We start from the raw sequence: 25,259 nt of genomic DNA on the forward strand, positions 1-25,259 counted from the left end.
GGAGCTGGAGGAGTCAAGGCCGGGCCATGACTTCGGAGGCGTGGACGGCCGTGCTGCTGATGTCACAGAAGGAGAAGTCTCATGTGAAGAGGAGGGTGGGGAAGAGTCAGGTGATCGAGATCCTCTGCATCAGAAGCAAAGCCCCAGCAGTGAATCGTCAACAAGTTCTAGTGAGAGGCACAAACAATTGTGGGAGAGCCATTTCGCTGCAAGGGAGGTGAGACAGGGAGGGGCTGTGGAAGAGGAGGGCGGAGGCAGGACCACTTCACATGGAAAGGACAAGAATCACAAGTGCAGCTCAGGAACTGAGAGGCTGGAAGAAACACACAGGCTGTTTAATCAAATCAACATAAACCAAAGAAAAGCTGTGGGGCACCTTCAATCATCTTCAGAGATCAAGATGGAGTCTCAGGCTGAGCAAAAAGATGGAAACTCAGCAGATGAAAGCTTCTTGGACGACTCGGACCAGGACTCTGTGATGCGGAGGAGCAACGCACGCGGAGCTCAAACAGGAAGTGAGCTGCTGCCTGTTCCAGCTCTGAATGAAGCTCAGAAGCAGGATATTAAGCTGAATGAAGGAACAGAAGGCTGCTTGAGTGAGAGGAAGGAACTGCGAGCTCAACCCCCACATCCTTTAAAAAACAGCCTGCAGAAGGAGTCTTTATTAGGCGTGAGCGGTGCCACGCAGCGCGAAGCCTCAGAAGAGCAAGCGGAGAACAAAACTAAAGAAGAATCACTAAAAGGTGAGGGAAAGTCTGTTTCGAATGACTACTTTTCAGAGAAACCAAAAGTCCCTGATGCAGATGATCAGAGGGAGGTGGACAGGCAGCATCCACAGATGGACTCAGCTGAGCCAAATGAAGGCATGCCCTCAGATTCAGCATCAAACACGGCCTTGCTCATTGAGCACAGCTCCATTCTGGAGAGGCTACTTAAGAGGAACAAAACAGAGGCGACCCCGTCTTTGTCTAAAATAAAAGAAGTTGACACCTCAGATGTTCCTGAGGGCGCAGAGAGGATGTTTAACAGTCGAGTTTCAGCAGCATCCAGGGACCAGATTGATCAGTCTGGTGGTGACGTGAAGATTAATTCAAATACTCACGTAAAACAGAGAGATGCCCAAAATCTGGAACTGGAAATTAAAGAGACAGTCGCTGCTCAGAATTTAACCTCAGATTTACTTTGTGTTCAGCCCGCAGCGGCTGCTGATGTTCTGTGTGAGAGCTCACTCACAAAACCCCATTCCTCGGGGGGCGAGAGCATCAAACCAGCAGCTGCTTCAGCGGAGGCAGATGTGGCGATAAAGAAAAGTCCAAAAGCTTCTCAAAGTGTGCCTTTAAACAACTCACAATCGGCTGTTTCACATGGGAGGACATCATGTGAGGTGAGTGGCGTGATCTTCAAGGAATCTGCACTTCATTCAGAGGTTCGTACTGAGTCACTGTCTGCAAAATGTGACAGGCAAATCGTAGAGCCGTCTCAGAATCCTACTGCTGAGAAGACTGACATCAAGAGCAAAGCGACTGGCTCTGACAGTGTGGCTCATGAATCAGGAAGCAGACAGGTGGTGAAGGAGGCCTGTGATGACGCCGCTGCACCAGCTGGGGATGCTGGAGCAATTTTGGTTGCAGATGGGGCAGTTCTCACGCGGGGGAGCCACCAAGCCTCATCCAGCATGAAGCAGGATCATCAAAACCAGGCGCTTGTCTCAGAAAACACAACACCGACTCAAACTGAGAGAAAACCCTGCAAGGAGAGCGACAACAGCGGCGTCACGCTGAGAGACAGATCCCAGAGCAGTCCCAAACCCAGGCCCGTCTCAGAGCTCATAAAGGAGACGATCCAGCTGCACGAGAAGCTGCAGCACCACGAGCGGCCCAAACCGGCAGAGGTCAAGTGTGAGGAGCAGGGCCATTCTGTGAAGGTGGCAGAGATGAAGGCAGCGTTTGATTCGCCTCACAAATCTTCCGACAGACCAATCGAGAGGAAGCCGTCTGTGAGAAGAGGTAAGAAGGAAACTCACTCTGTTTGGTGTCTTTAAAAGTTTTTAAAGTCACCAAACAGTCACCAAATGATGGTTTTAATCCTGACAGAAAACTTTCCACATTTAGGCTGTTCAACTGCTTTTGCATTAATGTTTAATTTGATTATATAAGGGACCAAACTATTATTGCTCCTTGAAAAGTTCTTTTTGGCTCTTAGGTCACTGTCTGGCTGCAAAGTGCTTAAACTGTGTTGAAATTCTGTATCTATTGCATTTTTTAAGTAGGTCTTTCATTTGGCACAAACAACATTCAAGATAAAAGAATGGCTGATAAATTACCTCCTGTGACAATTGTTATTGAAACAGATTGGCTGATGAGCTGCAGCTGCTCCTTGCTGTGAAGAGACTGTCCTGTAGTGGATTTGCAGAATACCGCCATCTTGTGGTGATTTGGGGGAAAAACCCAAGAATTGAAATGTAGATATTTCTTCAAGATGTTTGTGTGTTACTTCCTCACGTAGCTCACAAACTAAAAAAGAAATTATCTTTATGGTCAGTAGAGACAGACTTTTTACGAGCCCAAGTGAAATTTCCGATATACTGTCTGATAATCACTTGTTCTTTGTTAGTTTGTTTTTCATATCCACGCACAATTAGACTTGCACTTGTACTTACTATTAATGCATCACCCTGAGATTAAATTTTTGGATATTTCTAGAATATTAAGATGAATCCAAACGTGCTCAAATGAATTAATAAGATGCATCAATTCCCCTCTGAACAGTTCAATGAGCAGAACTGTACAAAAGTCTTGATTATTCCTCATTTCTTCATGATTTCCTTCCAAAAAGCCAGACTTGTAATCATTTAAGGGTGCCTTGATCAATAGTTTTTCAGGCCTTTTGAACTTCTTTCACTGTTTTTCTTAAACTTTGGTTCTTTTTTGCACTCATTGTCTGCTCAGTACCTGACCATTTCCATCATATGTTGTGTTTTAAAGCACATAACTCTGACCTTTGAAACATTCAGCCATTAAAAAACTAGCTCCAAAACTCGGTGTTGTGTTGAAATGACAACCTAGCAAAAAACAAATTTAAATTGGATCTTCAGGTATTTTGTTACAAGCTCCCTGTATTTTACTTGGATTTGTAAAAAATAGAAAACCAATTACAGAATTTGACTGTTATAATGAGTGGGAAAAGCAACTAAAGTCCAAAGAAAATCTGAAAAGGTCTTTTAGCCTTAAGAGCTATTGATCAAGACCACTTTAAAAGACTACAAAAAACGTTTGGCTACTTGGAGGGAAATTGTGATGCGAATCCAATGAACTGGTTAATTACCTGGCAAATAGATGTCGTTTAACCAATTCATTCGTAGATTATCAACTAGATATTAATCATTTAGTCAAAAGAAAAGGAATCATCACAAGCAGGCTACCTAAAATGATTATGATGCTATAACGACACCAATTAAAGGTAATTTACTGTAACAGGGAGTCTGGAGAAAGGAACCGTGAACTCGGAGCCCTTTATCCATAACATCACTCTGATTGGCTGCTGAACCTGCCTGTCAAGGAGAGTTTAGCCAACCGTGACTCGCGAAGAAAGTCACGGGGCGGGGCTTGCGGAAGAGAGGGGAAAGAGCAGAAAGAACAGCCTGTGTCGGCTCAGAGGCAGCTCCGGTAGAGGGAGGAAAAATTTGGGATACGTGTTTGAATTCGTTCTGTCATTCAGCTTTCAGGAATAGTTTTATTTTCCACACTGAAGGTAGGTCACAAATCATAGTGACTGTTAAGAGCTGTGTGTGTGTATGTTAGCGCTTTTCGTTTACCCACCTAACCGCAGCGCTCCAGACAGGAAAGTGCACGCGCTAGCTAAAATGAATCGGGATACTCCGTAACGTTGAATTGTTTCTTAGCTAGCATTAGCCTCCGTCGACAGCTAAACTGACAGCGGCGGGAAGTTTCTTGTCGAAATAAAAAAAACCTAAAGGAATCGCGGTTTTCCAGCCGGCATCCTCGCTCTCCTTTCACGTAAAAGGAGGCGAAATGGGTCGTTCGTTATTGAACGAGGGTGGGGTGGCTAACCGTAGTGCGGCAGGAAAACTTATCTCCGACAGATCCGCGCACATTCAGACGGAGGTGCAGTCAGCACTAACCGCGCCCTGGCCCCTGGCATTCCCTCCGAACTGAACAATAGCTTCTGCACGCAGAAAACCTCCACTGAACTCTCTCCGTTTTCTTCCTTTTCTTTTTCCCCCCACGAACCATTTGAATGAAGTCGAATATCTTCACCCAGATGCGTGGTTCCGATTTGACCCACTAACACGCAGTCAGCAGCGGTGTGGAAGAGGGAAGGGGGTCGTAGCAGCCGACTGGATGCCCCCTTTTCATGGAGCACATTCCCAGCTGCACAGATTAGTGCACCGTAGGGGAGTCGAACTGCTTCACACAGGGGGCAGAATTAAAAATCACCGTCCTAGGGGCTAATCTCAGTCGGTATTTATTAAAAATATATAAACTAACCTTAGTTTTCAGATGCATTATGTCAAATTATTCGTAAAAACCCTTTTCCGAGAGGTCATACATGATTTAGGACAAGCATAGCTTGATTTAAAAGGGGTGGTGGTGGGGGAACACATTTCAAATAGAATTTGATGAGATTTATTATGTCAGGGATGGGCAGGCCAAATATCATCTCGCGGGCCGGAAAAAATTGTAACAAGGGCTGTTTCTGGCCCCCTGGCCTTAACTTTGACACATGTGGTCTCCATGCTGCCTACCTCAGTTATAACATGTGGAGGACTGCTGGTTTGAAATCACACTAAATCTGTTAGTTACCCTCACTGAAGGCAGGCAAGAGAAATGTCTAATGGATTCTTTATTATCAGTGTAGCTGCTCTTTCATAGCGAAATCCCCCCCCCCCCTCCAAAAAGAAAAGTTTGGTTTAATCGCACTCAAAACAAACTTCAAATGGGTCATATGATTTTCTTTCATGGCTTGCATCTTATTTGCCCAATCATTACACTTTAAGTAAGACATGTTATGTATATTAATTAATTAATTATAAGGACTTAACTGTTTGACTAGCTTCTTAAGCATGTGCATTATACACTTATTAAGCATTGACACATAACCAAATGATCAGTAGTTTTTTTTTTAAATTTGAGTAGCTGAAACTGTGACGGTGATTGGGTTGAGTCTGAATTTTTGTTCTTACATTGAAAAATAAATTGATCCACAGCTTTCTGACCAATGACTCGCTTGTCATTTAAACTCCCTTCATCAAAGCAGATGAAGTCCCACGTGGCTCTCCGTGTTATCCCTCAGTTTGATCTCTGATGTGGATTTGTCTGGTTATGATAGTGGGGTCCTTTGGCTTGTAATGAGTGGTTAGTGAGCCAGGACAACACACCTTTATGACCCGTGTGAAGAAGGCTACATGACCCTCATGTAACCGATGGGTCGTCCACCCCCCCCCAGGTTTCAAGAGAGGTGAAGGTTGACGGGGCGCCCTGGGGTCAACAGTAGTACAGCTGTGTTTGGATTTGTTAGTCGCTCCAGACACATCACCCTCTGCTTGCTGTGCAGCAGCGTGAGGCCTTCAGAAGTGTTTTGCCTGCCTTCCTATGGCTTTGTGGATTGAGGAAGTGGGTCAGGAAGAAGCAGAGGGAACTGAGCATAAAATGCAAGGGAGGGTTGGTTCCTATCAGTTGCAGCAAGGCCTGTGGTCAGCTTTCAAGGGCATTTTTTTTTCGTTTAGATTTAGCATCAAATGACATTGAAAAGGTGTTCTGACATATGACATTTATGTCATACATGTTAACTGAGTGTGTAGATTATCAGAGAGATATCTTGGCTTCAAAGCATTCCACTTTTTACATTTTTTTTCTTTAGAAATAATGTGCATTCTAAGGAAAGAATAAGTTTTGTTTTTATGAAAGATTGCAATCGTTTATCATATATGACGTACCTCAGCTGGTATCCAGTCCTGCCACATATCTGCCTCTTTTATCCTGTTAAACCTTCTGCTGTTTTTGAATAAAATGCCAAAACTTGAAAACCAATGGATTTTTTTTTTGTTTATCTATAACACAGGCTTGTTGTGCTTTCTGTACAAGATTGTTTCCAACATTATTTTTTTAACAGCCTGCTTTGCATTTTAGTCTATTTAAATCTTCCTGCTATTTTACCTGCTTTAATCTGTGTTGGGGATTGTTTTCACAGAATGTTGTGCAGTGCATGCATAATTAAAATTCATTAGAAAACCCACGTCAGTATCCAATTTTAGCCACAGTACATATGTCATCTATATAAAAAGAAATAGTTGTTTTTTTAGCCCATGTATGTCACTCTTGTGTAAAGTATTGTGTGCATTATTTTTGTGTTTGTATTGACTAAAACTAAATCACAGTTGAAGTTTAGTTCTTACACTTTTTGGGGAGGAAAATGGTTTTCTTTGGTTTGTAGTGTAACAATGACCAGTACCATTTCTTTTTGTTGGTCTTTTCCTCCAAAATTGACGACATCTGTTTAAATGGGGCTGTGTTTTGTGTGTAGCACATTGGGGGAGGGAGAAGTGGCTGATCAGGAAGAGGAGGCGACTGCTTTGTCCTCTAAAGTGTGTGTGTGTGTGTGTGTGTGCTTTTTAAACAGTAAGCAAGAAAATGTTATGTTAGATGTTCTACATACGTGCCATTTGATGTAACTTGATACACATGCACACAAACACTTAAAAACAAGAACTTTTCCTGTTTTTATTACTATCGTATTACTTTGAAGTGATCCCTGTTAAACCCATACTTAAGTAGGATAAGGAGTTTAAGATTTAGTTTTCTGTCTAACAGAATTGACAGAGTTGGAAAGGAGGGTTTAATCTACAGTGCTGCCTCGAACACGCTCGGTTTCACCCTAAAACATGTCAAAGTTACAGACTTTTTCTGGCTTTTTTTTCTGTTTTGGAACAAGGAAGTTGGAAAGGCCAAGATGTGGATTCTTAGCTCTTGTAAATATGAGACAAGCTTGCAGCCTGTCGACTGTGTAGCCTGTTTGTAGCTGAATGACAGCTGGGATAGGCTCCATCATAGACGTGCCTGGACAGAATAAGCTGGGATGAGTTTTTTGGCGAGTTATAATAAACCTGGTAATTGTCAGATTTTGGCTTTATATCACCTAGTTGTTTGCAGTAGGGTTGAAGTGGGGAAAGAACAGCACCTTGCCTCATTGTTGAATATTCAATACAATGTAGCTAAAATCTAATCTCAGTAGTTGGTTGTGGCCTTGATTACAGGAAGAGGATTTACTTTGCATTTCATGTGCTTGTTCTGCTGTGACCTGTCGTAGCAACCACATTCATTGGAAACCAGTCTTATCAACAGTGAAGGAAAAATACAACACACTATAGAACTAAACTGTACCCACAGTATTCTGTTAGATTTGTCTGTCGTGTTTATATTGATAAATTAAAACAGTTGTTATAAATTATTGATGATTTTTGCCAATATCTTCGGCAAAATACCAGTTTTGCTTCATACGTTCAATTTTATTTGTATTACTTTCTAGTCCAATTAAACTTTTTTTCTCTTTGACATCAACAGCATCATCTCTAAGCTAAAAAGACTTCAGAAAGAACAGTACTGTGTTTAAACTGTTAATGTTTCCATGATTAGACCTCATAAAATTGTAATGTGGATACTATCTTGCACACTTTGTATAAAAGTATTCATTAGTAGAAAATAAGTGTTGTGGAGATTATCTTTATAATAGTTCTGCTGCCCTGACCTCTCCATTATTAGCACATTCTGACTTGTTTTTAAAATTTGAGCTTGTAAAAGTATTAAGGGCGGTTTTGTATCTTAACAAGGTTCAGAGAAAAAAAAATTAAAGCCATCAAATGTTTTCTTCCTAAAAGTCAGCCGTAAAATTAAAACTTTGACATCTCTGCAAATGTTTTCTCCTGTTCATGTGCTTTGTTAAAGAAATCAACTGAAGTACTTACACAGTCTGGGTGTTTATGGATTACAGTAATTGGTATGTTTGAATGTCGTTGAATGTGGCGAGAATATGCAACGTTAAAATGTCTCCTGTCATTAAAGTCAGGCTTTAAAAATGCATGCTTATGCTCCGAAGCTGATTCACAGTTGCCTTCAAAATGACAAATGTCATACCAATGACTCTGTTGTACAAAAACAGTTTTTCTTTGGTTTAATGGTAAGCAGTCGTTGGTATTTGTGTGTGCGTGTGTGTGCATGAGGTAGCTTTTTAAGGAAAATCCTCCATGGGTTAGCACAGTGATCTTAACTTGTAGGAAGCGCATACATTCCTCTGTCTTGTTGGATACAAGCTGCATAGAGAGTAAATTGTAGCAAGGTTTCTATTGCTGTTTTTGATTCACATTTATGTTTATATGTAGTCATTTTTCTTAGATTTTAAAAAAGACCCAATATGTGTTTGTGGGAATGAAAATCTTTGCCATTTAGGCTTTTTCACTGCAGCTGTTTTGACATGAAGGAACCATCACTGGTGTACTGAGGGCCATGTTCCACTTTTTCATCTGTGCAAACTGGTTTTTCTGGAGAACATGTGCAAAAGTAGAACTTTATCCCAGTGGATTGCAGCCTTTAATACACCTGTGCTTGTCCTACTCTTTAATGTCAAAACGTATGATGTGACAGAAGCCTGGTGTGTGTGTGTGTGTGTGTGTGCGCGCGTGCGCGCATGACCAGATAAAGCACAAAGGAACTTGACTCACCAGTTGTTTGCGGCTTCAGCCCATAGTGGTAAACTCATGTGACAGTATGCCAGTCACTACTTGGAAAATGATGCACTCCCATGCTTTGGATATTTGTATATTTGTAGGATTTTTCTTCCAAGTTTCAAGGGAAAGTTGAGGTCAGAAACGATCTAATGAGGAGAACAGGCAGGTTTGTGCCCTTTGGCTGCTTCTGCTCCAGAAATCTGTCTAGACTGATGTTTGTGATTTGGAAACTACAACTCAGTTTAGTCTTTGAGTCTGCTACATGTTAGCCACTGTAAAATGGAGGGGATGAAAACGCATACTATCGATGGCTCAAGGTGTAAAAACGAAACATTTTTCGTTTAGACATGTTCTGCTTCCTGTCACATTATATCCTCTACCCCAGTTCTTATTCCTGTCTAGACCCTTTGCCATTTGCAAAGATAAACTATTTGTTCTGCTCATCCCTTAAAAGATGGAAAACATTTGCCCTGGCTGAGAGTTGCATGTCGATTCAGAGTCAAAGCTTAATTAAAAATATATGTATTTGGCATATATGTACATGCATTTGAAGGACAAAACATATTTCTTGTTCTTAAAATCTAAAAATGTTTGAGAAGTTTCACTGGAGACATAAAGACATTTTGGTAAATTTTAACATTGTATTAATGGAAAAATTACTACTTGTAATATAAATTGAAACAGTGATAGGACAGATTTTGAACAATTCAGTTCTTCAAAAAGCTGCAGCTTGTTAAGAAATTGCTCCGTCTTCTGACTAAATTTCATGGCAGTTTATTTGCTGCCTATCTTTATTAAACTGGTATTATAAGCCTAATCACTGGAAATCAACTCCTTGATATGTTTATTTAACTGTAAGTTAAGTGGCCTGTTAGAAAAGAAAGTGGAAAAAGGTGTAGGGATAAGAAGAGTAAGCTGGGGATTAATACCGCTTGATTTTATTTATTTTTTTGCTCTAGCTAAAATAACCTCCATTTTAAATGCTAGATTAATCACTTTCCCCTTCTGAAATTACTTTCATTCCCCTTCTTGTCCTTTCTGGGCTCTGATAACAACGCAGTGTGTTTTTGAACTTTGCCTAAATAGCGATCATTCTTTGACATGACGCCTCATGGCGTGGCACCACCAGTGTTGATGTGCTAATATGTCTTTTTTTTTTTTTCCTAAATTCCTCTTGAACATGCTTTGACATGTGCTGGAATCAAAAGCGCTGTCTGAAGTGATCCTCTTGACTGTAGGTATTGTTGCAGCATGAACACAGACACCTCCTATGGAAACTCTGGGCCAGTTTTTCCTGCCTCGTCAGATTTAGCTTAGCTCTGCTGTATGTTGGTATCCCCACCAACAGCTTTTTAAACGACTTTGAGATTTCTGTCAAACTGTCTTATACACATCCAGATCAGGTTACTGTACGTGGAGACAGGCGTGAACAATAAATTGAATTACTTTTTCTTTATATTTACAACCTTTAACGAAGCAGAGTAGTTTCCTAAGCCCTGTTTAAACCCATGCTGTGTACTCAGAGGCTAGTTGCACCATCACATCCAGTTAGTCTGAAGTTAATCTTAGCACTGAGACTAATCTGGCAAAATTATTCTAAAAACACACATGCACTATTACAAATAATTGTGTACTTGATACTAATGTTCACTGTATGTTAAAGATCCATAATCTGTTAGGTTCCTGACTAGATGAGTTAATTACATAACTCTTCAACTTTATTCCTAAATAACTTTAATTGCTAATGATTAAAGTGCTATAAGAATGAATGTAAGTGAACAAGATCAATCCCCTATGGTCTAAAATTTATTTTTCTGTTGCTCTAAAAAGCTAGTTGTCGCTAAGAAAAGCAAGATTCTTGTCTTCTGATATCTTTCAAAGAAATTACTCCAATTCCAGTGTGTTCACTTATTGCCTTTTCATAAATAAATGTATATTAATTTATTTCTGAATTTATAGACCAGATGGATGCATGTCTGATACAGACACATATTACCAAAAGATTTACAAAATTTTAGGCGCCTCATATTTTTTAATTTATGTAACAATGTTTGACTTTCAGTGTCATCTTAGCTTTCATTTGAGTAAATACATTTTTAAGCTTATTGTTGATGTTTGGTGCAAGCAGAAATGGTCATTTTCAGTAATTTTGTCATCCATTTTTAACATAACGTCATGAAATTAGTTTTGTTTTGTGGAGGAGTTGGGTTGCTTAGTCACGCCTGGTGAAATCGTTCGTCATGTCAGAAAAGAGCCACACAGGCCTTGATCACATTCACTTTTTTTATTCCTTTACTGTCTTTTTGTCTACACAAACACACACACACACACACACAAAGAAAAACCACCTTCAAACCATGTTCCACATCCTGTGCAGTGCTTTGGTCTGGGAAACTGTTTCCATGTGCTGGATAAAAACTATTTTTTTTTCTCTTACTTTCTTTTTTTAAAGAAACTTTTTGCAGAGTCATTAGAGAAATTTTACTTTCCTGTATGTTGTAGGTGAGGCTAGACCTGGTTTGTTTTTTTTTATTTTCTTTAAATCTGATGTTGGCCAGCTTTCCATTATCTTTGGAAGTGCCTTGTTTTTGTAAGCAGAGCAGTGGGATCCGAGCCTTTTTGAATGAGCATGTTTTCCAAAGCACTCGTCTGCCAGCGAATTGTCTTGGTGAAGATTTTTACTGAACCAGCCACAAAATCTGTTTTTGTTTGGATTGGGTATGTCAAATCTCCCTCTGGAAGTGGCCCTTTTTGTTCCTGTTCCAGAGATAAATGCTCTGTGTTTTAGTTGTTAAATATTTGGCGCTATGGAAGACATTTGAGGAAAAACAACTTCTCTGTGAAAACAGTATGAAGTTTATAACCTATCATAAAGCATGTTTGCTTTCCTTCCCTTTTTTAAACAAATTTATGCCTACTTAAAGGTGCTTTCCAGAATGCATTATGTACAACAATAAATGCTGATACCTGAATGGGGTTTAGTTTTTAAACAAAAAGGATCTAATTCTTAAAACAAACTGTGATTTTTGCTACTATTTGTTATTTTGAGCTCTTTATTTTAGCAAAGTTTACATTAATTTCCTAAACTCTAAATGTTGATTCTTCTTCTCTGCACTTTTTGCAGATATGAGACGAGTTGTACGGCAGAGCAAATTCCGTCATGTCTTTGGCCAGGCGGTGAAGAATGACCAATGCTACGATGACATTCGAGTTTCAAGGGTCACATGGGACAGCGCCTTCTGTGCTGTCAATCCCAAGTTTGTTGCCATAATTATCGAGGCCAGTGGTGGTGGAGCGTTCCTCGTTCTCCCTCTTCAGAAGGTAAGTTTGGAGTTGCGCGGATGTGATTTCGTTCACTGTGTGCACAGGTGGCTCACCAAAACTACCTCAAAAGATAACTTATGTTTAGACTGGCACAAAAGAAAATGGCCCCTTTGTTGAAAGTCACAACCAAATTTCCATGTTTTGTGTACAGCAAATAGTCATTTGCATTAAAAAACTTCACCTCTTACCAACAATACTGCTGACGCTGCATGTCGGTGTATTCTGGGATTAATGTTTACCAGCAGGCTGTCAGACACGCCCCTCCTTTACGTGTAAATCAGAAACGACTCCAAAGCTCCGGAGCAAACTGTCTCCTCATTCTTGTCTCCATATAAGGAATCCCTCCTCAGATTTACACTCTGGTTGGTCAAGACTGCATTTGAAGAGGGATTTTTTTTTTTTTTGTCAACAAGGTGACTGAGTTAGTACTGCAAACCTCCTTTTTGTCTAAAAGCTACAGTCATAATGGGATTAATTGTGCAATAGAGGTTAGAGTGATATTTAAAATAGCTTATTTGTCCCATCAGAGAACTCCTGAATGACATTATACTTAATAGTGGGGAATAGTTCAGATTCAAGTATTGGCAGGTCCTAACACTGAGTGACATAAGCACCACAACGCTGTTGACAGATCAACCCTGTGTCTGTAATTAGTGTACAGCACTACACTACCGTGTCATATGAGAGGGCTCTGGCATAGGAACCGGATCCTCAGGCCTGTCATCACGCAGCTTACGCCTCTCAGCACCTCGTTCAATGCAAAACTTGCACTGGCTGTGGCCCGTGAGCTCATTCCTTTCACGCTCCTCCTGCCCTTGTTTTTGTGTTTAATTTTGTGTGAGCTTCCCTCTGCATGCCGTGTCCTAGTCCACCAATAGTTTTCCTACAGAACAAATTTCACTTTCTCCGCTGAATTAAACTGCTGGAGGATTCTGAGGTTTTGTATGTGCAGGAAAAAACCCCCCACTTAGGCTATTCACCTAAAGTGAGAGGCTGGAAAACCCTTCTGACTTTTAGATTACTCTGCATTTAAGTTAGCGGGCTTGACAAACCAGTCCTTCAGCTAAAAGTATTTTCCTCTTTTCAACAGCCCAGGCTTTGAAAGGGTTTAAAGGGGAATGATCTTGTTGAAAATTTATTGTGTTGAGTGTTTTATGACTGTTGACAGTTTGACCAGTATTGCTACTAAACCAGAGACAGTCTTGGGTACCTAGAACGAGTTTTAAAGTCTCATAGGATAACGGGCATTCCCTTTTTTATTTTATTTTTTTCACTTTAGCCATTATTTTTAGCCTTTAACACTGTGCTATTTTCAAATTATTTTGTGTAAAAGCATGTCCCATCTGGAAATCTCAGTATAGCCTCAGCTGGCAATGCAGGTCTCAAAAGTGGGACAAGTCTGTTCCCAGAAACAGACTTAACTGCAGTGCATTGTACCAGTATTACAAAGTTGATCTCTGCTTGTGGGGTATTTTCTAATAAACCATGTGGAAAAACACTAGGATGTTTCCATTTAAATAGTCGTTTGCTATTAAACTGTTTTTCACAAGCTGTATAACCATCTTGTTGCCAGTTTTGAGCTGCTGTCTGGATAAGATTGAGCTTGACTGAAGACAGTTTAAATTGTTTCTTTCTAAGCCACAAATCTGCTTCCTCGCAAATGTTCTTCAGCCTTCTTACTCTGTCCCATTTCTAACATGAGTGCATTTGTCCAGCTAACCTTGTGCTGATTCTATACGTCTCTGTGGGCAGCCAGCTGCTCAGTCTTTGTCCTGCGTTTATTCCCAGTTCAGCCTTTTGTCGTTACTTCACTGAATTTGAGGGGGGCAGAAATGTGATGATGCTCCTTCCCCCTTCAGAGTTAAGCCATGTGCAGCTATGCACACGGCTTAATTCCTATACTGATGTACTAAATTGTCTTTTCAAGAAGCATTTACTCTGTATTATATTCTGCAGTGTTTTCCTTTTGTTTTAAATTTGAAATGGCAAGTTGTTGATCTGCAGCCAACCTTAAGGTCTGAGCCTCGTTTGAGCGGTCAGGTGATGGGGGTGGCTCTTTGTCTGACTCACAGGGATGTGGGTTAGTGCGTCAGGCCGCCCTGACTCAGCACAGCTATGAGTATTGTTGCTTCATCCTGTCAGAACACAAGGATATATAGAGGGGGGGATCAGATGTCAAGCTAAACACATGTCATCCTCTTCCCTCATGCTTTCAATCTCCCTTTCTCATTCATTGCTGGATTCCAGCTAATTTATTCCCTAATTTCCATATGAAGGAAGTTGTGGGAGTGATGGCAACAGGCAAGTATTTGCTGATTTTAAAAATCTATTCTCTCAACATAAAGAGGAAGTATCAGTCACTTATGACAAATACAGATTTCTTTTCCTTCCTCATAAATCTGACTTTGATTTATACATGCATGGGAGTGTTTTATAATGTTTCACCAAGTAGATATTTTCAAGCAGTTTGTCTTTGCCCAGTGTTGCCACTTCATAGAGAAGATTGTCAAATGTGTAGTGTTTTGATTTGGACTCAGTCTCTTAATGATTCATTAAGTCTGGGCTCGGCCTTTGCTTTTAATAGTTCCAGGGTGTGTTTTCAGTGACACACTACTTTTTTCTTTTTTTGTCCACCAGCTTTGCTGATATGTAGGCTGCACTCTGCCGTTTAAATGCAAAAAGTCATTGGGTGTGTTTGATGTTCAGGATGTTTCCTCAACATGTTGGTTAGTCTTGTTTTTTAAAAACCTCTAGGTTGCTCGGTTGCCTCTGCCTTTGCCGCTCATTCCTGCTGACTGCAGATTTTACCATATATGGTCATTCACTGCTCCCTGCCTGACAGCCTTCCAGGACGTTTCCTCGTGCCTCACCATTGGCTGCCTCATGCAGTGTCAGAACACTCGAGCATTCTGGGATAGGCCAAATGTTGAAGAGCGCCCAGGATGATTGAATTGGGTTAAAGTCTTCTTTTTTTCTTCTTCTTCTTCTTCTTCTTTTGGGTTGCAAAGTCGATTAGTATATTCAAGTGCCTTATTTAAATGTGATAACACTCCTTGGTTACTGAGAAATGGGCTGTTTTAGGACTAGAGATTTCAGATATTTTAAAGTAAGTCAGATGTTTTTGAGGTGGCAGCATCGTGGGACGTGTTTGAGGTGGACCATGCAGAACAAACTTGGGGCTTTTTAATTTTTTTTTTAAATCATCAGCATTCAAAACCTGCTTGAGCACCTTTTTAAAATTCTATGGTTGCTTATGAATTTTAACCACAACTACTTTGATTGTAATCCAGCAGCCAGCGTCAGTTTTCTGCAGACCTGTAAATATATCTCAACATCTAGAATCTAAAGATTGTTTTTCCTGCTTCCACTGTATGCTTTATTTGCCATTTCTACTAAGTCTTTACAGGTATGTCTCTTCCAGCAATTTAGTTATTAAAAAGCCCAAATTCAAAGTCAGTGTTTTTTTGTTTATTTTTAATTTTGCATTATATTGTTTATGCCCTACCATTAGAAGGTCATAAAGTTTAAGTCAAGGTTCTGGGTATAATAGCATTGTTGCTGCTGCTAGCTGTTTGCATCAACCATTATGGACACAGGGACTTGTAAAAGTGGAAATTTCCATAGAGCAGAGAGCAGCCGTGGACAGTATGCATGGAAGACCAATCACTTTGTGTGTGTGTGTGTGTGTGTGAATCACATGTTGAGCTGCAAGGAAAGGAAGTGTGCAGGCCTCCTATGTGAATGAAAAGAATGTCCTCTCTTGCCTTGAGGGAATATTGTTCATGTTTTTTTCTGTAAGTGTTTCAGTGTTGTGCATTGTATTCATTGCCCTGCGAGTCTCTTTTTCTGCAGTCATATTTGTTGCTATGCGACTGGTTGTTTTCGAGGCCTCAGACATTCCTCTCAGAGAATCCAGTTCAGTCGTGAACATGTTAGGTGTTTCACTCTGTGCGCCTTCGTGTGGGTGGGGCTTTTAATATTTATTTAGCTGTAGTTAGCTGGTAACTCATGGTTAAATTTGTCTATTCAGCCAATGGTTGCCACCATATTTTTTTTTTTTCAATTTTCTGCACACAAAGCAAACGGTTTGAAGAGGATTTAATGATGAAGTGTTTTTCTGCTGAAGGTTGAAAGTCTTATAAGTTGAAAATGCACAAGTAGTTTGTTGGCAGTCAAGAGGGCCTGAAGATGTATAAGCATTTATAATATAGTTTTACTCCCAACAAAAACTGTAGTTTAGACCTTAAGCTGTTGGAATTGAGATTTATTTTTTTTCCTTGTTATTAAAATGTTTATAAGCAATTACAAAGATTGCTGGATTAATTTTTTTGTGTGTGTTTGTACAAAAGTCATAAAAACAGACACCTAATCAATGGAAAAACCCCAGATTAAATAAGATCTTTTAGATAGTAATCTGATTGCTTTTTAGCTTTGGTGCATTTGTTGAAATTCAATTTAGTTTCTTGTTTTGTGTGTGTGTGTGTTTTCTCTTATTTTTAATCTTTTTATTTTAGCATGTGCAGTCTGGCTTTTTATTTTAGTATGTGCCGTCTGTTGCATTTTAATAGATTTAAGTAACATTAAAGAAACCACTCCTTCCATGTTAAAGAGCTCTATTATACTGGGTAGTTCTGCCAGAAAAGGCTTTAAATCAGACTTCCTGCCAGTGTTGCCAGGACACTGGCTTCTAATGAAATCAAACATGAAATATCTTTTTTTTATTTATTTATTCCTAAAGCTGTTTTGAATTTGTGCAAATAATGGCTTCTTTAAGTCTTCAAACTATTGTTTTGTCTTAGTTATGTTTCTGATTTTAAATATTTTGTCTCTTGAAATCATGCAAGTCTTTTTGTCTTTGAATAAAGTGACTTAATTTATGACAGACTTTGACAAGTTGACCTTTTCAGGAGGACAGTAGGCGATTTTTTTTTTTTGAGGCACCATGGGCTTTTCACAGGTAGTAATTGGTCAGTGGCACTGTCCAATGATATGTTATTTTAAGCACCATTTGTGCTTTGTGTGGCCCTGTACCATGACACCTTTTAATCAGGCCTGAGACGAGATCAGCTTGCTTGTCTTTCAGACTGAAATCTGTTGTGTAAATCAGACACAAATGCCATTACCACATTAAAGGGTGGTGTTTTAACACCCGCTGGCTCTTATTAGTCATACCCATATCATAGCTGCCTTAGGCCAAGACATGGAATGTGATGGGTGGGGTCTAGCTCAATGGTTGAACTCCTCTGCTCTGAGACAGTCCTGTGAATGTAATTTAAATGAATCGCACAGCTCTTTTAATTAAGTTTATTCAACTGTTATTTGTTCACATTGTTTAAAAGTCTGTTTTTAACACCACCTGCTGGTTAAAAGATTTTTGAAAGGAAATGGTGAAGAATTTGGAAGTTTTGTTTTTTTTAAACCTTGAATCATTTGAGGTCATTATTTTTGCTTGCATCTATTGAAATCTTCCACAGTCACAATGTGCATGTGTTCAGCACAAACTGGTGTTGAAACAGCAGCCCTACGTGTCAAAACTGGTTGGGCGTTATTAGGAATTACTCATTGATGTTTGTTTGTTTTTTTTTTTGTGGGTGTGCAAGTTGTGAACGAGACCAAACACGATCCATGGTTTTAATATGTTCAAATAGTGTGTGTGGTAATAGCTGTATTTCTGGTTGTTTTAAATTAGTTGTCTCTGACCAGATTATTCTGTTTTCAAGCTTGTTTATGAAGTTTCTGTTGCTAACACCTGGTCATCAGATCATTTCCTTCCTGCTTTACATCCTGTTCCTGCTGCCTTCTGTAAATCAAATACAGAATACTTTGACTTGAGCTGTAATATACTATTTGTACGTGAATTGGACATGGACAGATATGTCTGTCTTAACATTTTAATTAATTGTAGTCTTCTAAAAGGAGGACTTCAGCTGAAGTTGGCTGAGGCTGGTGTTACCTGCTGGATAGTGGCTTATAGGTCACTCTGAACATTGGTGTCAAAGTCTGCTTTTTGTGCTCTCAGGCTCAATGTCGGTTTTAGGGTGTGCTCATTGGATTTACACCAAGGTGTAGATAAGAGATTGTAATTTTTTCCACAGATTGCCTGTCCTTATGAGAGGTCATTCCTCCTATAATGTAGACTTTGATCTCTTTATAGATTTGTACAGGGCTGTCTGAATTTGTCTGCCAGGGTTCTGTACAGTTACAACCCCGAACATGTTCTAGTTTTTTGTCCTGCAAGTTTTCATGTTTATTTGTACATTCATTACTACACGGCACTAAATGAAAGGCCTTATGCACAAAAGCAGTTCTATTTCATAACTGTGCCTTCCATAAAACTGGTTCTTTAAATTATTACTGCCAAAGCAGGCCTCAGAGAACCGGAGTTACCATAGCATCAAGTTTTTTTCCTGAACTAGCAAAGAACTGCTAAGGTCAGGGGCTGGAGGCAGTGTTATGGAAAACAACCAGACCAAGTAACACTTTAGGCCTGCCATGTTTAAAATTTGGCTACAGCCAGCTTGGACCACTCCCTACCATGTTGACATTACTGGATGTTTTGTAGTCACCTTGGCAGAAGGGAAAGAAGAAATGAAGCATGGCAGTGTTACTGCTTTACTTCCTAATATTTGTCTTAGAAATTTTTCTCTTTTTTGCTCTGTTATTTCTTACATCTGTTTATTGTGAAGCCCCTTTATATACTTATTCAGCTTACTACCTGCATTTAAGCAAAATGTAGGAACACGCAAATACAAACGCACACAACACAGTGTAGGTGTTCAATGTTAGTTCTTACTGATAGTCATAAAGGTGTTGTGCATGTACTGAGGGCACACAGTATTCTGGGGCACTCATCATACATTTTGTTGTATTTAGTCATGAAAAATATAATTTTAGGAATATTTTGTTTTTAAAACCTAATAAAATGAAATGACCTGAAGCATGTAAACAAAGACATTTGTTTTCTGTAAACATATACTGCTGGCAGATAATAAGGGATAATTTCTCTTCAGTATTTTCAATAAATCTTTCAGTGTACTTGTGCCTACCAGTCCCCCAACCTGACAGAACATTAAACCCATCAATTGACGATCCTGACTCTTGTACGCTAATTAATTTTACCACTACAGTACAAAACTGAAGTTGGTGTTCTCCTGAAGAATAAAGCAGCATTTATTTAGGAGGAGGATCTGGAAAGTGTACTAGACTGGTGATACTTTTAACAGGGGGATGTTGCTGGAGACTTATAGCTGCAAAGCAATTTTAGGTAAACCAAGAAATAGTCAGTAAAGCCTCCCAGAAGCCTATTAATAAATCCAATGCTTCCAACCAATTTGTTCCTGTTCAGTGCTTGTTTTAGTTGCCCACACAAAGGGCCAATCATTGTGAGTGCAGTTATAGTATACACTTACACTAAAGTTCTCCTGAGTTTGAAATATTGTTTTTATTGTGCCTCTTACTCATTAGTGAACACATTGTTTTGCAGGTCTTTTCAAGTCCCTGATGCTATTCCTAGTAGATGCATGTAGTGTGGAGCTGTTTCTTGTATTAGAGAGACTGTCGGCTTTAAATAGAGCTGCTACAGTGGGTGACATCATCTGGCCCTGTGGTGGTACTTGGAGTCAACACAGACAAGGGTGTATTTTAAACACACATTACAGCTCAGGTTCACTAAATCATCTTACCATTTATTGAGAGAATCTTGTTTCCATGCTTATAGGTTTCAGATATAAAGTTGTATTTTGAGTTGCTCTCTGTGGGTGCACACATCAGAAAGAAATTCTAGTTTGTGTAGGTAAATTAGGTAGAGAGGGCACAATTTGTTGCTTTGTTTAGGGTTACCAGTTTCAATAGCAGACGAACTCAGCTGACATGAATCCACGGCATAGGGACATCACTGCTAGTGACTTTCTTTAATTACAACAGTTGGTCCATTTAGGGCCAGATCTAATCTCTGATTGCTTCTGTGTTGGACCAGTAAGCCTGTGTTTTGGCTGAACGATGTAGAAAACCCAAGACTGAGGATTCTCACACTTTAGGTTTCTTCTTCTACACGCTCATGATCTATAATGAGAAAAGTATTTGACAGTGCATGAAAGAATAAGGGCATTTGTTGTGTTAATAATCAGCAGCCACGTTGCCACGAACACTTGTGTATTTTCAGACCGTCAGAGAAAAGGTTGATTGAAAATTCAAAATCATCAGAAGAAGAAAATCCCTTTAAGGCCCACTCATTTCTTAGGAATGAGTAACAACCTTTACTGCCACCTTCTGACTACAGTCAACAGTTTAGATGTTCAGATTAGCGTTCTGTCATGGCACCTGAACAGGGTGAATTATGGGAATGTACACAGCCGACTTGTCAGACTTCTGTCCTTGCATCTCCGGATGTCCAAGTTTCACAGTTTCCTACTCTTTCACACAACCTGAGCCACTGACTCACTCATCACAGTTAACCAATAGAACTGATAAAGATTTATTACTTTAAGCCGATGGGTATTTTTATACACACTTTATAATAGGTAAAAAAAAATAACATTCTCTGTTTACATATTCTTATGGGGCCAAATCCATTTTATAAGCTGGAACTATTTTTTTTAAACAAAATACCTTCCAAATGATGAAAATGTGAAAAGGGGACAAACATAATTTATTTTTTTCTCCATATTTCTGGCCCAACTATGGGATAAACTACGTATTAGTAGAATTAAAGCAATTTTTTTTTTTTACTTGTTGTAATTAAACTAAACTAAATAACATTTATCATTTAAACTTTTTACGTTCTGTGCATAAGGCCTCACATTTTTTTTAAATGCACTGCAGTGGACTGTTCACTAAATAATCCAAGTAAAAATGTGGTAAAATTTAGTGCTGTCATCTGATAACATTCAAAATGAAGGCGTTCCCTTTGTGCTTCCTTACTCGCGTCACTCATTTAATATTTGAAGTATCTCAGTTTGTGATCTAGCCCTGTTTTATGTATTTATTAGTAGGTGGGGGTTTAGGATTACGTCATAATTGTCTTGTTTCATAACACAGACCACAGTAATGCTGATCTTATTGCTCTTTGTCTTCACAGTCGGGACGCATTGACAAATCCTACCCAACAGTATGTGGTCACACGGGCCCCGTGTTAGACATTGACTGGTGCCCCCACAATGACCAGGTCATTGCCAGCGGCTCCGAGGACTGCACAGTGATGGTAAGGGTTGCCTCACAAGCTACACCTGAAATTACACACCGTAACTGAGAGAAAATGGCAGCATCATCCAACAAAGTGACGGGACTCCATGCCTTCATTGCAACAGTCCGGGCTGTTGTAACCCAGGGTTTGGTGGCAGGCCTCACCCTCTGGATTAGATTAGGCTCAAATATGTGTTGCAGGAACCAGAGCTGGGGAATGATTTAGCTGTTTGTTGAGCTGAGGTCACTGACTTTTTTTTTTTTTTTCTTTTTCTTTTGAGACACTAGCTGTACTTTCCTACGCATGTCCTTATTTGGGCTCAGATTAGTTTTCATCACTTCCTTACCTGAAAGTCCAAACATCCTGTTTTTAAGGTTGAGCTCAATCAATGCTGTGTTTATTATATTTACCGAAGTAAAGCCATACAGAGAGAACCACCAGTGATGTTTAATGTATTTTTAAAATTAAATGAATAAAAGTTATTTTACATTCCAATTTAAATCCTTTAAATGCAATCACTTTGTTGTAGTTTGTCCTTATAGGCAAGATGAAACTACGTTTATACTTTGAAGAGCCTTCAGCAATAAGTGGTCGTTGGATTCTTTTGGCATTCATTTCATTTTAGGACATTTATAAATTATACATTAATGATGGAATAAATATTAATGTGTGATGATTGGTTGGCACAGCAGTGTCTCCTACAATAAGTTCTCATTTCTAAAAAGAGATTTAACAGAATCATTTAAACTAAATGTAGGAAATGGCCGGCTCTCTTTAACAACCTGGTTGGATGATATAAATGTTGTCAGTTTAGTCTTTTCTGAAAATTGGGTTGGTTTTAAAATCTCCACTTTTATCTCTGCAGCTGTTCGTCTTCTGTCTGCATCAGATTGAAAGTGTTTCACGTTTAAAGCTTGCTGTCAAGGAGACAAACTATTTGTATTTTTCTTGCTGATGTGGTTACTGATGGTAACACACATAAAGGGAAACATGAAATATGAGGTTTTTCTCCACATGTTTCGCCCAGCTCATGTTTAATGTCCAAAGTAGATCTTTGCTTTGGTAAAATTCAGATCTGCTGATGTCACACATTTATTCTCATTATAAATATGGCTGCCAGGTTATTAGAGCATCTGAATGCACTTTTAAAAATAAAAAAAGTGAATTCGGAAAATGGGGAAAATTACTTAAGCTATATATTCAAGTTAAATTGATGTGCTCAGCTGTAAAAGTTGGTTTCCAAAAATAGTTGGAAAATATGACTAAATGGCTAGTTTTGAGTTTAGATTAAAAATTAGATTAATAAAATGGTAGTAACTCTAAGAAATTACAGTGACTCTGCAACAAATAAACTTGACTGAATATTCCTGTCACTGAACATGCTGAGAAGTACTGGTCACTGCTGCCCCCTTCAGGTGTTTCTTAGTAATGATCAGAGACCGGCGTTTGCAGGTTGGTCTGTGTTTCCTGAGTTTCATACGCGTTTGTCCTCTTTAGGTATGGCAGATTCCTGAGAATGGCCTCGTCACTTCCATGTCTGAGCCGGTGGTGGTTCTGGAAGGCCACTCCAAGCGTGTGGGCATCATCACATGGCATCCAACTGCACGCAACGTCCTGCTCAGTGCAGGTAAAAACCCCGTGTAGAGAGAACATTTGTTCAGCAGCTAGATCAGAAACAAAATGCATGGAGTGAGTTTAACGCTGACTCGACTTCTGTTGATCTCCAGGTTGTGACAACCAGATCATCATCTGGAACGTGGGCACAGGCGAGGCTATGATCAGTCTAGAGGACATGCACCCCGATGTCATTTACAACGTCAGCTGGAACCGCAACGGCAGCCTTATCTGCACCTCCTGCAAGGACAAGTCCATCCGCATCATCGACCCCCGCAAGGAGACGATTGTTGCTGTGAGTTTCTAAAGGATCTAATGTTGTGAGATTTCAGTGATGTATTATGGCTCCAGTTTTTCCTTTTGCAACCAAATACTTGTTTTGCTTTTGTCTCTCTCTTCTGTACTGCAGTGCTCCATAATGACTTGTTTTGCAAACAAATACAAAGTTTTGTTTTTTTCAAGAACACCTAATCCCAAGTAAATGATACTTAATCAACTTCTGTTTTCGTTACTCAGTAAGAATGTGTTCACGACACGTTTGAGGTAATTTGCCCTTATCCTGTGATGTGACTGTTGCTCCTGTACACATCAGTGTTGATGCTTAAAACAATACACCCATTAAAACATAATTACACCCATTTGTTAAAGCCAAAGTCGAAGAATAAATTATTCACTAATCTGTCGATTGATGGTCATTTTAAGTTCTTTATTTTGTTTCATCTGTGCCATGTGTTGGTTTGTTTATAAATAGGTTGACTCTGAGTTTGTGGCAGAGATGAACTTGATAAACTGTCGAGAGGTAATTACCGAAGTATTTCTGCTGTTTACTCCACAGGAGAAGGAAAAGGCACATGAGGGAGCTCGACCCATGAGGGCCATTTTCCTTTCCGACGGCAACATCCTGACCACTGGGTTCAGTCGTATGAGTGAGAGACAGCTGGCTCTCTGGGACATGGTGAGCTGCTTCATAAACGCTGAAATCAGTCCTGATTGGTGCTTTTGTTTCAGATGGCTGAATTATTTTATCCATGTTACAATCAGTTTTAGAAGCCTATTAAAAACCAGAACATTTTATTGTCTTTACCAGGATTTTGATTAAACCTTCAGAGCTCTGTGGAACATGACTGATTTTCTTTTCATACATGTGATTTATTTATTTTTTAGCAAAACATGGAGGACCCCATGACTGTTAATGAGATGGACACCAGCAATGGCGTGCTTCTGCCCTTCTACGATCCAGACACCAACATGGTTTACCTCTGTGGGAAGGTGTGTGAACATTTTTGACACCCACTAGTCCAAAGAGTCAAGCATTAATGTATATAAAAAAGCAATTAAAACGGCTCTGTTTTCTTACAGGGTGACAGCAGCATCCGTTACTTTGAAATCACGGATGAAGCTCCGTATGTTCACTTCCTCAACACCTTTGTCACCAAGGAGCCTCAGAGGGGCATGGGCTACATGCCCAAGAGGGGCCTCGATGTGAACAAGTGTGAAATCGCACGGTAAGCTAAGATGGGTGGCTAAACGGGTTGTCTGACACCAGAATCAGTTTTAACTAGATCTAGTTCTGAATTTCTCCTGGTTTCACCACCAGGAGGCAGAATGTAATCAGTTCAGATTCACAGGAAACTGTTTTCTTTGTTTATTAATGTACTGGACTTTAAATAAGTATTTTGCATTTTGTCATCAGGTTCTATAAACTGCATGAAAGAAAGTGTGAGCCGATTGTGATGACTGTACCTAGAAAGGTGAGTCCAGTTATAACTTTGTCTCGTATTTTTTCTGGGTAAAAACTTTGTCCTTGAACGTTTTCTTCTCTTCTCCCCCCATCAGTCGGACCTGTTCCAGGACGACTTGTACCCAGACACAGCCGGACCAGACCCTGCCCTGGAGGCTGAGGAATGGTTTGAGGGCAAGAACGGAGACCCCATCCTGATCTCCCTGAAGAACGGCTACGTTCCGGGCAAGAACCGTGAGTTTAAGGTGGTCAAGAAGAACATTTTGGACAGCAAGGTCACCAAGAAGAAAGATCACTCCAGCCCTGCCAACAGGTCTGCCTCCCCAACTCCATCAATTGTAAGTGTTTTTTGCTTTTTTCCCCCACGTTTTCTGGAGGTTGAGATGAATGTTAAGCCTGGTTTTAGTCACTTACCTTTCTGAGGAGCTGCACAGTTCAGAGTAAATCACTCTGTTTGAATAATAACAAGTTGCTGGTGTAGATTCTCAGTCATCCAGGCCATGGTAAATTAAAAAAAAAGTTAAAAAACAAAAACAACTGGACTTCTATTCTGTAGCTGAAGACGTTTCGCTTCTCATCCGAGGAGCTTTCTCAATTCAGAAATAGAGAGTGTGGAGTTGAGCTTTTAAAGCTGAGATGTGATGTAAGCTGGATTGCTT

At 39.7% G+C, this 25,259-nt stretch overlaps 1 protein-coding gene across 2 annotated transcripts in view; it reads left to right on the forward strand.

Moving 5' to 3' along the window:
• Nucleotides 1–1,642: 1,642 nt before the first annotated feature.
• The window catches only part of LOC108234578 (coronin-1C-A), a 25,694-nt gene continuing 2,077 nt past the window's right edge, over nucleotides 1,643–25,259 (forward strand). The window contains exons 1-10 of one of the 2 annotated variants that reach the window (XM_025005428.2): nucleotides 1,643–2,006; nucleotides 11,865–12,061; nucleotides 21,141–21,263; nucleotides 22,743–22,872; nucleotides 22,973–23,154; nucleotides 23,695–23,814; nucleotides 24,024–24,128; nucleotides 24,219–24,364; nucleotides 24,553–24,610; nucleotides 24,696–24,938. In XM_025005428.2, the coding sequence (XP_024861196.1) occupies nucleotides 1,676–2,006; nucleotides 11,865–12,061; nucleotides 21,141–21,263; nucleotides 22,743–22,872; nucleotides 22,973–23,154; nucleotides 23,695–23,814; nucleotides 24,024–24,128; nucleotides 24,219–24,364; nucleotides 24,553–24,610; nucleotides 24,696–24,938 (1,635 nt within the window). In that variant the 5' untranslated portion in view covers nucleotides 1,643–1,675. Of the gene's footprint in view, nucleotides 2,007–3,613; nucleotides 3,751–11,864; nucleotides 12,062–21,140; nucleotides 21,264–22,742; nucleotides 22,873–22,972; nucleotides 23,155–23,694; nucleotides 23,815–24,023; nucleotides 24,129–24,218; nucleotides 24,365–24,552; nucleotides 24,611–24,695; nucleotides 24,939–25,259 lie in introns of those variants that run through there. The other variant, XM_017413863.3, reaches the window with a different exon arrangement.

Source organism: Kryptolebias marmoratus, linkage group LG1 (genome assembly GCF_001649575.2).
Source record: "Kryptolebias marmoratus isolate JLee-2015 linkage group LG1, ASM164957v2, whole genome shotgun sequence".
Taxonomy (NCBI): domain Eukaryota; kingdom Metazoa; phylum Chordata; class Actinopteri; order Cyprinodontiformes; family Rivulidae; genus Kryptolebias; species Kryptolebias marmoratus.